Here is a 14,744-nt window from a genome sequence, read left to right on the forward strand (position 1 = left end):
AAATTTGCTTACTGTTAAGCAGCGGTATGAAACTGGGCCCTGGGTAATTTTTTTTATATAAAGCCTGTAAGCACGAAAAATCGCTAACCACAGAATAGTATTGCTTAGCACAAACAGGCAATACCAGCCCAAAATAGTATTTAGTTGTCATTGTTGTGGCTGGTTTCCGGCTCAAGCTTGGCGTGGCAAAGAAATTTGTCCAGCAGTATTTTCTGCATAAACAGCTTCATGAAATTTGGGACAGGTCATGTAGTGTTTATGATGGAAGCAGAGGGGCAGGCAATATGAAACCCATGGGCTTCCGCTCTCCGCATTCACAGTATAGATTTAGAATAACTATGTGCCGATAATGTCTCTGACAAGTATAAACAATTTCTCACACACCTCGAAAGCTTTCTTAGTGCAGAAGTCAGTGAATACTTGTCCACTGGTCTGCCAGATTTCAGGATATCTTGGTTTGCTAAAATGACAATCAAGTCTGTTCAGTTCGTATACTCGGTCCACGAGGTCATTGGAGTGCACCTCCCTGTGAGAGCACACTTTCCATGCAAGATGCATCAGTTCATGACAGTCCGTATCAGGTCGTCCAGTAAGGCTGTACTGCGCGGCTTTGAGGGCTAGCTCAGCAGCTTGGTGTATTTGAAAAGCTATCCATTGTTTCCCTGGAACTGGTTGAATGTGACTTGTTGCTTGAGCTGTGCTAAAATGCTCCTTAGCCTGTAGGAACCAAATCCAGGCCTTAACTGGGTCAGGGGTTTCCCTTATGAAAGAGAATGGTAAACCATACTTACTCCTTCCGTTTCGATACCGATGTCTGTAACGTTTACGATAATAAGTCTCGTCTTCATAGCTTCTCGTGGCCTCTGCCTCCCAGTGTGAAAAATGTTGACTGTAGTGAGATGTTGAATCATGACTGCTAATTTGCTGTTTGAGAAACTGAAATGCTTGCGTTGCCCGACTGTCTTCCCCAAGGTTCTTATCGGGATGCCATTTTCGATAAAGACGACGAATGGCTGTCTGCCTTTCATATTCTGACAGAGTGAAGGCCTCAGCGACCTCCCTCTTGATCTGTTCGTTGTCCTGCTCCGGAGAGCCCGGAAGTTTTCTATCTGTTGTGTCGGCTGCTTTCTCAGGCGGTATGAACTTGTACAGTTTTACGACAGATACGTCAATATGAGCGTCTTCACCGATGTCAATGCGATAGTGTTTGTCCAGGCCCGATAACTTATCAGTTTGTTTAATGATGACTGCATAAACGATCTCCGTAAAGTTGTCTCGGGATGATAATCTTGATTGGGAATGATCAATTAGTGGTAGGGCTATGTTTCTCTCGAAACCCACTACCTCATTCTCTTTGAACATGTTATAAGGGTCCTGGTCTAGCAAATGTTTCATATCACGAGGTACAATCTTACCTGGTGAATGCTCATCCTCTTGTTCCTGGGTAACGATTCCATATTCTGGAATGTTACAGTCTGCACTAAGTGTGTCATTCATTTCGTTTGGGCTGTCGGATGCCAAAACAGTTTGAAGGTGACCTACATTTTTTTCGTTAAGCAAACGACCAAGGAAGTCATTACAACACTCAGCAATTTGTTTGAATGTTGTTTTTACGTGCCTTGCTAGAAATGGCAACTCGTGGTGCAGCAAGAGCATTACGCTAGTGTTACGGTCAAAGAACGCTTTCCTGGAGCTGTTCCGCTGGCCGACAAAATTCTCTTCGGTGTCATACAGTCCAACTTCCAAATTCATTTTGCAGATAATCTTGTCATAGCTTCGTAGCTTTCGTATAGAATCCTCGGTTTCTTTTGATGGGCTTTTGGGTTTTAATTGATGCTGTATCAGTCGCAGCAGCACCTGGGTCATCTCCTCTGAATTGAGCAACAGTTTGATGTGGGTTAGATAAGCACAATCCGTCCCTTGGAGGCAGCTACACGACTCCAAAGGTTTTTCGGTCAAACTATCCCCTATATTCTTAGGACGAAGTTGCTCCGGCAGAAGCTCGATATAGTATCTATCCTCATTTTCAGCAATTCCGCATCGTGTAAGAGGAACCACAAACTTCTTATTTGTTGATTTATGCAGTTGTTTCATTATATGAGGCTCTGCATAACAGAGATCCGACGTCTTTCTTAAATCAATGTCTGAACTAAGTAAGAACAGCTCAGAGATTGATATATCTCGTGTACATTTCTCCTTTTTCTCAGCAAGCAGTTGAAACATCAAAGACATGGCGCATAATGCAGTGTTTTCTTCATTTGGACCTACTTTCTCATCACCGTATTGTCTTTGTAGGGTCGACAATACTCCGGCAAATTGATCAAACGAACATTGGTCTTGAGCTCCAAGAATTTTAAGTACCGAATAAAATTCTGACAATTCTTTCATTGGGACTTTAAACAAGTATGGGCACAGGAGGTTCCCGTGATCCTCCTTCAACTCATACACAAGCTGATTCACTCGGACAAGCATGGTTCCAGATGCGACTAAGCAGATTGGTGTTTGCTGCAAATTACGCTTGAAATATTCAACATGCGTTTCAACATTTTTTTGCAGATAGTGCAGTATCTTGATCATGACAGCTTTCAATGTCTCCCTCACTTTGGGTGCCACTTGGTCTTCCTTGTGGGTGACATTTCTTTGCTCCATTCTTAAACATACATTTTGGATGTGTGTAACAACCTTTTGAGGATCCAAACTGTCCTCTATACCCAGGCAACCGTGAAGATGTATCCTCTCTCCTTTGAACGTGCGGTTCGTAGGTATGGTGTGCCTAGGGAGAAGATTGGCTACTGACCAGACTAGCTCACAGTGCCGATTAGGTACAGATCCTTTATATGCGATGAAATGTACCCTGTCCGTGTTAATATCACCAGACTCTGAGAAAGCTGGATGAATATCAGTGAGTTCCGGCTTGATAGGATTGGGAGGAATGAATTTGATCTGTGCAACCTCTCTTAGGAAACTTTGATTGTCTTGAAGATCTTCACTGTGCTTGAGTTCCTCGGTGAGAAGCGTTGAATCATTCCCGAGAGATTTAATTTGACTGTCGGTCATATTCCTGGCTCTGAGCTCGACTTCCTTCGCAAACCCAATGAACAATGGTGCGGTAACGTCAACGTTGAGGCCAATTTCTGCTAAGAAATCCTTCATTTCTGCCATTTGTTCAGGTAGATGGTCGTTCTTGTCAACCATGGCTTTGAAGACAGGATTAGATGGGTCATAAAAACAATCTGCTCTTCTGAGATTTTGTTCCATGTCTTTGATGAACTCTAGACTGGAAAGTTTGATCAGAATGGCTTGGTATTCGTTGTCTGTTACATGATACCGCAACTTGGCTTTGATATTTGACATGTGTTTTTTTTGAGCTTCCAGACTTAGCACTTTGAAACTTGGCAGTATATACTTTAAGTAAACATCAGCATGTTTGATGTCAACGATGCCAAGCTTGTCGTAGATGAGATTCAACGCATGGTCCGGTTGTATAAACACACAGTTCGTGTGACCCATCCAAATCTTCGCCTCAACCATCAGTAACGCATATCCGTCAGTTCTGTGGTAGTTTTTCGAGTGATGTAGATCAGTAGTTCCGGCACCACCTGATAAGATGAAAATCGGTAATGACTTGATCGTCTTGAAGTTCTCATGTGAGAGTGATGATTGGAATAAGAGAGATTTCGACCAGGCTTCTTGGAAATACCGGAGTAGGCTTGTGCAATCTGATTGTGGGATATCACAAACAAATCCACCCTTCTCTTGTGCATGTTGTATAACGTTGAGAACATCCCCTTGACTGTCCAGTCGTGCTAAGTAATTATTCAACAAACTTGTCGGGGTATACTGTTCACAATCAGTCACACCTTTCAAGTTAACTTCTGGTAAACCTAATTTACGCAAGATAATGATGATGTTCGTCCGATTTGGGATATCAAAGGTGAAACGAGTAGGATATTTCGTCATGAAGAGCAGGCTTCTCTTCGATAATCTCGGTGGCACCAATTTTCCAGAAGTTGTGGGTAAAATTGGCCATCTTTCGATTGGCTCGAGGCAGGTGTCGGACCTCTCATCACTGCATATGAACGTCCATAGTGTCTTTAGCCATTCCTCTGTAGGGTGTCCGTTTATATTCGGTGTCCAGTCAACGTGATGGTTACACTCATGCCACTCCCCAGGAAGGTGCCTTCCCAAATGCCTGGATAACTCAAATATAGTAAACTTCTTAAAGACACCTGTTGAGTATGGTGTCGGGGAAGTTGATCTGTTCTTCCGAAACCATTCAGTGCACATCTCAACCAGTTGATCATGCACAAACAGATTCTTAAGGCTGGGCAGAACCCTCCAATGTGACGATACGTACAGTCCATTATCCTGTTTGACCACGTCCAAACTGCAATCATTCGCGAGTCGGAAAGGCAGACCTTCTAGCTGCGTTGGGTGTGTGATTCCGTCAAGGCAGTATTTAAATACCACCTTAAAGGTCACTAAGCCTTCAAATGCTGTCTCTTCCAGAGGAGCTGGTAAACTTGGCGAAACAACTGATTCAGTTGACATGTGCTTTACCACTACTTTCGAGGATACGAATTCAGCTTTGACTCCACATTCATTGAATGCTTTGCAGAGTTCAGAGGAGCTTTTAAGAAGATTAAACCCAACGCGAAGCAAAAACGATCGCAGGGCGTCAGCAGCTTCGTTCCTGTTCAGGCGATCAAAGAATGTTGCACTCGAGTTGCTGTTCGGATGGTGCCATGTAACATCAAGATATTGTTCCTTTCGACGAGCTACTGGTAGAACCTTTCGATTTTCCCTCCCAATTAGGGAAAGTGTTTCCTTGGCGAGCAGCTCCCATTCATCACGTAGCTTTACTAAGTGTTTTGGAAAGAGTTCATCATAAAAAGCAAATGGGTCTTTGTATTGACTTCTGTCTTCAGCTTTGTTGAGTATATTCCGGCCTGCTTGGAGAAGCAGTTCAGCATAGGCAGGAGCAATCACATACTTGATGAGTTGACTGTTCCATTTGAGGATTGGACTGCCAGTGTAGAAGTCACCCTTTTTAAGGTTTTTCCTGGATGAGTCCAACTCAAACATCCCATTTACATGTACGGGCAATTGGGTATGTATTGGCAAAGGAAGGAAACAGTATGCTTTGTACTTTGGTTGTATGACACCCTCACTGATGAGTGCTGCTACTCCCCCACGTGGAAGAGGCTTCTTCAAACTGGTTGCAGATGATAATTGAAAGTTTTCTTCAGGAGGTAGACCATGGAAACCGAGCATCTGTGAAACTAACCATGTTTGCTTGGACTCCCTGGTATCCTGGATCAGTAAGCGATACACACGACACATCGATTGGACATCTTGACATGGAGTATTCTTAAAATCCTTGAGATGCTTAACAAGTTCCTCGCGATGCTTCTGGTCTTGGTCAGTCAGTTCTGCACTGATCACGTACTTCGTATCCAGTGTATGCGTTTGTTCATCAACACATGATATAGAGATCTTCTTGATGTTGTTCAAAAAGAGAAGGGCTTCCATGGACACCTTTTCGAAGCCTTTGAGCAACTCCTCGACCACCTGGCCTGAGAAAACCTCTCCTGATATCGCTGATTCTGTTGATCTCAGTGGTAGGCGGAACATTGTTCCCTCAGACCCACTGAACTCATCAAAATCCTCCAGGAAACCACTTAGCATGTCCGGAAACTTCTTCCTGAATTCTTCACGGGTTTGAAACTGCTGTCCTGGTGATTCTTTCCTTGCTCTAGGTGCGTATTTCAAGAGTGGATCAAACACACACAATGTATCCTTACTGCTCAGGAAGCTCGGGCAGTCAGTAAGATGATACACGGAATTAAAGCCAATGCCGAATCGCCCAGTTGTTGCGATATCGTCTCTCTTCCCGCCAATTCCTACCTTTTGAATGCCTTTGATGTCTGCTTCACTGAATGGTCTGTTGTTGTACACACACATGGCTGGAAGTGTCTGAATTTTAGCCCATGAGTCAGATATTATTTTCTGTGCACTATGTTTGCGGGGATCGTAGACAAAATGTATTTCTGTTGCCCCAGCATCGTCAGAATTTTGCAGCAGCTCCTTCAATACATCAGAAACATTTGGATAGTCCCTGAGTATGTTCCGCAAGCGATCTGTCAGCTCCTCGACCTGCCCAAAGTCACTTTCAAAACCACTGCAAGAAGAGAATTTGTCATACCCTTTCTCTCTTGCTGTCGCGATACCAAGAGCTTTGGCATGTTTGTATGTAACATCTGGATGGGTGTAAACTTCTTGTGTATCGTCGTCCTCCCAGGGCATATCGTTAAACGTCAACTCGGATGGCTTCCGCAAGACACCTGCGTTGTCTGGCACAAACACTTTTCCATTTTGAAGACAATTTGGTTTCTGGTCCGTTTCATCGAGAGGGTTGACCAATCTTGCTACAATTTCAACTATCATATCCTTTGCTGCTCTGAACGCCTCATCCGGCAGACAAGCTTCTCCATATGTTGCTTTTAGATACTGCAAGGTCTCAACGTAGTCCTCGAGATCGAAGTTGTCTTTCACCCCACACACCTTTAGGAGATTGCTGAACTGGGATAACATAGGAGGTTTTGAAAAGAGGTACGGTCCACTCCTGCCTTTGTAGTTGAAGGCAATCTGTTTGCACTCTCTGAATTCTCCTTCACACAGAACAAATCCTAATGTACACAGATGATTGAAATCACTTATGTATTCCTCAGCAACATCTATGTGATCATCATCACAAACGCATATTGTGTGCTGAAGAAAGGTGTAGATGTTATGGGCGATTGAAGATGACTCATGTGTTACCTGAGTTGTAATCAACCTTGCAAGCTGTTTGATGACATCGTTTACCTTGACTTTTTTCTCTTTAAAGCCAAGAAATATTTTGACAGTCTCGTTCATAGCTTCGGGTCCCAATCTCGCTTCATCCAATAACGGGTGTACGGATCCAATTAGGTCGACGTGTTTGCACTCGTACATAGAATTTGCTGGCATGAATTCAGTGCCGACGTCGTGCCATTCCAGAGGAAACAATTCTGGCTTCTGAAAAACAGGAAGGAGTTGGGCCTCTCTGATTCGTCTCTTTTGCTCTAAAGTAGGAACTTCTCCTTGCCTCAATTTCTTGTCTATCAGTTTCAGAAGAATTTTACTTCTCCCTTCATCCATCACCATTGACTCTGCTCTCTCACAAATATCTTCCCAACAAAGATCTTGTGATTCCATACCAAGCTGTTCCAATGATAGGAGCCGATTTCCGTTGCGGTATTCATCACCATAAGGAAACCTGGAGTCTGCTTCACTGAACAGAGACCCAATCGATGTGCGTGGGTTGACCAGCATTTTTGGCTGCACAATGACTTCACCTCTTGGAGATACCGGGATGGAACGAGTATCTCTCAAAGAGGTATCATACTGTTTTCCTTTTTCTTCACCAAGGCGAAGGTCAAGAACATACAATATGATTTTGTCGCGATCAAATGGTTCAATGCGAATACCTGATGACAAAATTGGAAAGAAAACCTCCTTCAGAAAACGATGCACGTCGTAGGTGTTGTCAAAAAAGTAGTTGTTTTCAGGCAACTTCTTTATGCTGGAGACCACATCTGAATCCAGCTTGACCCAAGTCTTTGGATGCATCTTCTTGGTTAAGACAGACTTTATGCTTGATCGTAAGTCTTCGGGGTCGTTGTGTTTCCATTTAGTGAAGAAGCAGTCATGCACTGTAACCCACTGGCTGTTAACGTACACCACTGTAGGAGGATTTCCGGAACGCACAATAGCTGAATAGTACGCGCCAACAAGAGTTTGAAAGTCAGTCTCGCATCTGCTTTTAGTTGGCCACAATCTCTGGAAAACTTGAGCATCGACCTGGTGTTGGTCTTGCAATTCTTGGAGATCTTTGAGAAGATTTAAGAGTGCACGGCACAACACAGACTTTATGAAGCATTCATTCCACATGGATTCAAACTCCCCACTTGATGAGGAAGGCTTGCTCCACAACTGCCGACGATTCGGTTGCAGCAGAAAGTTACCATTAACATGAAAGGGTAGACCTGTGGAGACATCGAGTGGCAGGTAGCTGAAAGCTTTCCCATCAACACATTTAGGTACAAGGATCCCATCTCTCAACACTAACTCCGCAGCAACACCCCCACAAGGAAGAACACATGATCTTAAACCTTCATCGGACCTAGCCATGGTTAGGATTTCCCCATTTTCCATGCAGGAACTAATGATGAAGTGCAAGACTTCCTTCTGAGGCTCTATCGTCATGTGGTCTTCTGATGCCTCCTGGGAGACCTTCACAACCATGGTTGTCTCTGGGACCGCCGTGGCAGGGTTCCTCATAGCCGATGAAGTTGCATTAAGGAGCTTACGCTCAGTACTCATATCACCGTCTTGACCTCCTACCGAACGGGGCAATTGTAAGACACGCTCAACTTTGACAGATATGATATTTCTTATGTCTCTTATATCATTGGATTGCAGTTCCTCGACACTGACATGGACCACGTTTTGAGTGAAGAGAAGCAGAGTGTCTGATGATCGCTTCAGTGACTCCAAAAGTGGCTCAACCTGTTCCTTGGTGTCGTAGAAGCGGTGCGACAGTTGGTTTTGTTCTTGTGTAGCTCCGCTCTCCGTTCGTAGCGGTAAACGAATTAGAGTATCTGCGAATCCTTCCGTTGACTCGTGCATGTCACAGCCAAAGATACCGTTGTAAGGATGGAACTGGTTCGGATACGATTTCAACGTTCGTCGATGCCGTGTGTTTGATAGATCTAATTTAATACCTGGCTGTCCAGGCTGTACACGGGAACCAAGATGTGTAGTTCTAGGATCACAGATCAGGACATACGGACCGCTGACAATGCTAGGAACGTCTGTGAGATGATAAACAGACGTGAACCCTAATCCAAACCTCCCAATCTTATCTAGCTGGTGTTTTTTGCTTTGTGCTGCTATGCTGCATATATTCTTGATGTCATCATTAGAGAAGCGTGCGTTATTGTAAGCCCAGATCGATGGTCCATGGCAAGCTTTCATTCCGTCACTCAGAAGATTGTTTGCAGTTTCTTCATTTTTGCGCCAGTCGATGAGGAATTTTACCTCAGTGGCTCCGGCATCGTCAGCATTCTGAATCATCTCCTTAAAGATCCCAACACCTTCTTTGTACATATCCAAGTTGCGTTTGATGGCATTAACTGTTGTCTCGTGAGGACCTGCCATGTCGTACTCCAAGGCTTCCACTGGTGCAATGAAGTGACTGAGAGGGTCTAGCCCTAAACGTTTAGCCAGGTCATTTGATACTTGCTCATGAATGACTTGCTTGTCCAAGTCGTCTTGCAATCCTTCCTCATATAACTGTCTTGCAAGTCTCTCTTCATCCACATACAAACAATCTGAAGCAGGAACCATGAGGAGAATATTGCTCTCTTTTGGTGTCCTACAAGGTACTAGGATCGTTGAGCTTTTAGCGTCAAACCTTTCTAAGGTTGCAATGTACCTCAGGATGTTGCAAACAAGATTTAAGTCAGCCTCGAGTTCTGTTCTGTGTATGTTTACTTGACCGTCACGTTTCTGCTTAACACTGTCAAGAACAGTGCACAAGGCACTTTCTTGGAAGGTCTGCTGGACATCCATTGTTTCTAAGAAAGCTCTGTGCTTCAGCATAGCCTCAGGTATAATATGTAGATAGGGAGCTAAACTTACACCTAAAGTCCCTATACTTAAAGCTGCTTTGTCCGGAGTTGTGAATCCAGAGCCGTGCCACACCCATGGTTGAGAGTCACCGACATATTTATCAAATAGACGTTTCAATGTTGGTGCTGATGCCTTACCAAGATACTCATAAATACTTGATACTGTGTTAGAAATAGTAAACGTCTCCTCCGTTGAGCTGAAGTTGTCGGTAACGTTCTTCAGATGGCGCACTGCTGCTTCAACGTTTTTGTCTTCATCGGGGATCAAGTCTCTACTCCAGCCGAATAACTGAAGTAAGTCTTGCTTCATGTCTTGCATGCTGATAAGGGCTACGACAGAGCCTTGTAACTTAGCTGTTTCAATCAAGCTTATTTGTTGAGGGAGGTACAGTTTGTTGGATTTCCCAAACCATCCTGCCGAAACAGGGTAATGAAGCGGTGGCGATGATTCACATGGTACCCAAGCCAGCTCTTCCATGACCTTGAACAAAGGCTTTGTTACACCGTCGCTTGTTACTCTTTTAGAAAGAAGATGAGGAAAGCGATTGACATGTTGCAACAGAGCTACTGCTCGTTCCCTATCTACGATTGTTTCGCCCTCCGACAGGACTTTTGCAACCTCCATCACTTCCTTTGAGGTCACCTCGGAGTCTTTCTTCAAACCAATCTGTTTAAGGAAACCAACGAGCCTATCCCGGGAATAAACACCGGTGGGAAAGACTGGCCTGTCTCGAAATACCACACGCAGCTCATCAGTAGGTTCATACAGTTCGACTGGACTCGACAATTCTTGATTTCCTGAAGTAGGTATAAACGGCAGATTGCTAACCAGACTGTTATATTCTGGTCTCTCCAAGACCCACGTCATGATCTCTTCAGATTCACTATCAGTGTAGAATCTAGCAGACACAGCAGGTAAGACGTTCTCCTCGAGAAGCTCGTGAACAGAATCCTTGTGTATGTCTAAAATGTTCGCAAAATTGTCCAAGCTGTCTTTCAAGATGAGACGATTCTGTCGTAGGGTTTTCACTGGTATCTCTTGAAAACTACTTGGAACAGCCCTCTCACAAGAATTTGCCGATGTATAGTCTCCATCGCTTCCGTTGAAGATGGGCAACCCTCTGAGTATGATCTTTTGTTCGGACGGTATTTGCCGCAGTTGAGACAGCAGTCGTTGAAGTTCATCTTTGATGTTTGTGTTTGCCTTTTCCACATGTTCTTTGAGGTCAACCTTTACAGCAAATTCCTCTAGAACAGCCATTACTCCTTCAGGGTTAGGGGATTGAATAAATCTACCAAGTTGTGGGTGACTCGTAATGTATGAAGGCAACTCATGCCTTAAAACAACTACCCCAAAAGATTCCAGGAATGAGCAGCCACTTTCCGACAGGCATTCATTAGAACTACCAGGTGTTCCCGCCTCTTTGTGGAAAATCATTGTATTTCTCAGGAGTTTGGTTATGTGTTTATTGTGTTCCATGGGTATAAGTGGAATACCTTCGAAGTCTTGAAGTTGAATTGTGGCAAGGTTCTGCGTTAACCACTTCCACATTTCATCTAACCAGGTAGCAGGTGGATGATGGTTGCATCCGGGAGTCCACTGCAGCTTCACCTCATCTGTCCCTTCTATCCAATTGCTTGGAAGTATTTCTCTAAGCAGTGGAGCTATATCATCAGCCTGTAGGAGTTTCAGCTGACTGTTTGTCAGCGCCTCGGTAGCTTCTAACTCTTTCGGCATATCATTCGCAGCAAGCCTTGTACCTGTGTTTGGAATGAGAACACTTGGATGCTCTCTGCTGGCAATGTACACCGTGGATGCTGACGAGCAGAACGGTACAAATGTCCCATCTTGTAAAGGAAGTAGAGTCAAGCGGGATAGATCAGCTACCGTGTCTCTAGTGACATACCTCAGGAGCTGCATCTTTTCCTTAGGTGAAATGAAATCCAAAGGATCACCACGGATACTATCTCTTACAACTTGTGGTGTTACTTCCCGAAAACCCACATTTGCCCAGCGGAGGGAGTCAGTAACATGGTTTGGGAGTCTAGTAACTGGATGTTGCTTATGCCTAAGGACTTCTGCAAATAAAGGGTCGTCTTCGGTATCAATGTAGACTTCACTTGACTTCATCCATCTTCCTCCTTCATGATCTGAATAGAAAATCGTCTCCTCTGCTAGTAGTTGTAGGGATTTTTTGACACTGTCAATCCACTCTTCTTTTATACTTGATGGAGTTGGCCATGCATTATACACCTCCTCGGACGTCATCGGGCTTGTAGTTTCCTGGCTTCTTGCAATTACAGCCAATATGAGCTCTGCATAAACCTTTGGAAATACTTCTGCTACCAACAGCATGTTCCACTGAGCTTTCTTGTCGTGAAGAGACTCTTTATCTGGCCATTTAATGCCGCGACGGTTGTCACCGAGTCCGAAATATCCATGGACGTGGACAGGTAGGCCAGTTTGTTCACTCTCGGGTAATGGTAGAAAACAGAAAGTACGGCCATCTGGAGAGCTATCCTCGATGGATGAGCTTGATCTGAACGATATTCCCATCCATGGAAGTAACTTCAGTTCGCCATCGTTGATAAGCTCTCGAAGGTCACTTGATGCGTCTTCTGTTCTCAGTGCATTCAGTGTTGTATACCTACTTACTGTGTCAACCTCGTCTGGGACGGTCTGTTTGTGAATCCGAAAACAGCTTAGAGTGCGGAAGTCTTTATTCTCTGGAATCTTAGTTAGGAAAGCCTGTACGTTAGAATGCATCTCAGGCCTGTCTTCTACGGGGACCTCAATCTTGAAGTTAAGCTTCGCTGTCTCATCATCTGGACCCTTTTCGTACACAGATATTGATTTTACGTACTTAAGAAACAGTAAGGATATCTCTGCATCGGTTTCAAATGAACTGAATAGTTCATGCACCCTGTTCTCGTCATCAAACAAAGACTCGCTGAGTTTAGATTTCTCCCGTCTCAACGGAAAACGGAATATTGTACCATTGAACGAACCATTCTCAAAATTTGATTCATTACAATTAAATATTTCTTGTAAGTAAGGAGTAAACTGATGAGGAAAATCGTTCAAAAGCTTGGAGGAAATTTTCCAGCTCTGACCAACCTTACCCTCGTATGTCTTTCCTGTGTGAGGGTCATAGCTGAAGTAATGCTCCAGCGGGTCCAAGTATCCAATGGTGTCCCCACTTAGGATGCTCGGCAAATCTGGGGAGTAATAACAACAAACAGTTATACATACGTTTCTAAGCGCCATGGTAATGGTGAAGACTATAGTAAACTGAAGGCAACCACACCAAAATACAGAGAGTAGTAAAATTATTAAAAAGACAAAACAAGATTTTGAAAGGTATACACTGCAAAAAAACTACCTGGTATCTATAGGTGACAACACCAACATGGTATAATTTAGACCATTACAAACCGTTGCTGAAGTTAACACCTTGTCGAGAATCAATTTAACACCCAAGTTTTTTCAGTGTATGAAGTTCGAAGCCTGAGTGAATCCATGGATTTTATCAGTGAGGGGTTTAACCCCGAATAAACATCACGCAAAAACTGGGAGTAGTCGAGGTGACTATGGTTACAATACAAGCAGGCACAAATGAAGACATATTATCTGTCTACGGCCTAACCGTTCTATAACTCCCCACTGTACTCTCAGTTTAGTTTTGTGCAAGTCTCGCGCGCGTCGCGCGTATTCGAACTTCCGGGACCAATGGTCCCAACCATATATAGAGTTTTACGTGTGGGAGATTTTGTTTCGTCCATTAGTTTGACTTAGTTAGTGACCATAAAAAATGCATACGTTTACGGAAATGGTATACTAGGGATTTTTTTCTCGAGGACGCTATGGTTCTGCGACGGTTATGATGTCTCCGTCGCAGAAACATCCGTCGTCGAAAACGAAAACTCCCCAGCCAAAGATGTATACGTGAGAAATAAATACCTGTGAGGTGGTAAACTGAGATGAAGCCCAGTCCGAACCGTCCAACCTTCGCCAGATCGTCAATTTTCCCGCTCTGCGAAGGATTCTGTATACTCGTCCAGTCTTTGTCGGTAAACTTAGCGTCGTTGTACGCATACAGAGCTGCCCCTTGAACATTGTTTAGACTCTCAGACCAAAGTCTCTGAGTTGGGTGATCAGTTTGATCAAAGAGAAAGATCACATTGGTGGCACCGGCATCATCTGCATTCTGCACCAGTTCCTATATAGTTATGTATAAATATTAGAGTAAAATGTTCCACTTTAGTATATAACTATAATACAATAATACAATATACTGTGAAATCATAAACATCTCTGTTTTGTGTGTAATAGATACAGTGCCGCTTTAAGAATAGTTGAAACGTTTTACTTAAAACATTTGGCTACTGATCATGTCGTTCTGCTCCTGGCAACCAACCAGAGACAATAAGAGACTTGGTGCCGATTTCAAAAAGCACTAAGATTCATTTTTTTATAAAATCTGTAAACATAACATCTTTCTAAGCACAGAAAAACTTGCTTAACATAATACTGGTTATTCCAGCAAAAAATCGATTAAAATAACATTGTAATTGCAACTGGTGCCTCGCTCAATGTTTGAATATGAAGTTGGATTAAATTTGCCAAGCAGTATTTTCTGCTTAACAGCTTCGTAAAATCACCATAGTTATGTGTACAGTGGCATTACACTTTGGAGGGCTCCGTTCCTATCCTCTCGGGTTACGTCATTACGAGGATTCGGGTTAATGTATACAGTTGGAGCGCCAAAAGCGTCACTGCGTGACGGACCTGACCGCCATATAAGAAGCCATTATTATTAGTATCCGAACATGTTGAAGTGCAATGATGTTTTCATTTTGCAGAGGGCACTTCCTTACAAAAATCTTAAAGTCGCTGAGAAACTTTTGATGTGCACCACGGCCAAGACCAGGTGCAACGGAGGCCATGACCTCCCTGGCCTCCGTGTTATTCTAGGCCTGCCAATCCAAACACAGATATACTGAAAGCTTTCTTGCGGTCGTCTGCAT

At 43.7% G+C, this 14,744-nt stretch overlaps 1 protein-coding gene across 1 annotated transcript in view; it reads right to left on the reverse strand.

The window, feature by feature from the left end:
* Positions 1 to 336: 336 nt before the first annotated feature.
* Positions 337 to 14,744, reverse strand: part of LOC117299566 (sacsin-like) — a 43,400-nt gene continuing 28,992 nt past the window's right edge. Inside the window, exons 4-5 of the mRNA XM_033783116.1 lie at positions 13,678 to 13,936; positions 337 to 12,935 (exon numbers count right to left, since the gene is read on the reverse strand). Of these exons, the coding sequence (XP_033639007.1) occupies positions 337 to 12,935; positions 13,678 to 13,936 (12,858 nt within the window). The remainder of the gene's footprint in view (positions 12,936 to 13,677; positions 13,937 to 14,744) is intronic.

The sequence above is a fragment of the Asterias rubens genome, chromosome 14 (genome assembly GCF_902459465.1).
Source record: "Asterias rubens chromosome 14, eAstRub1.3, whole genome shotgun sequence".
Lineage (NCBI taxonomy): Eukaryota > Metazoa > Echinodermata > Asteroidea > Forcipulatida > Asteriidae > Asterias > Asterias rubens.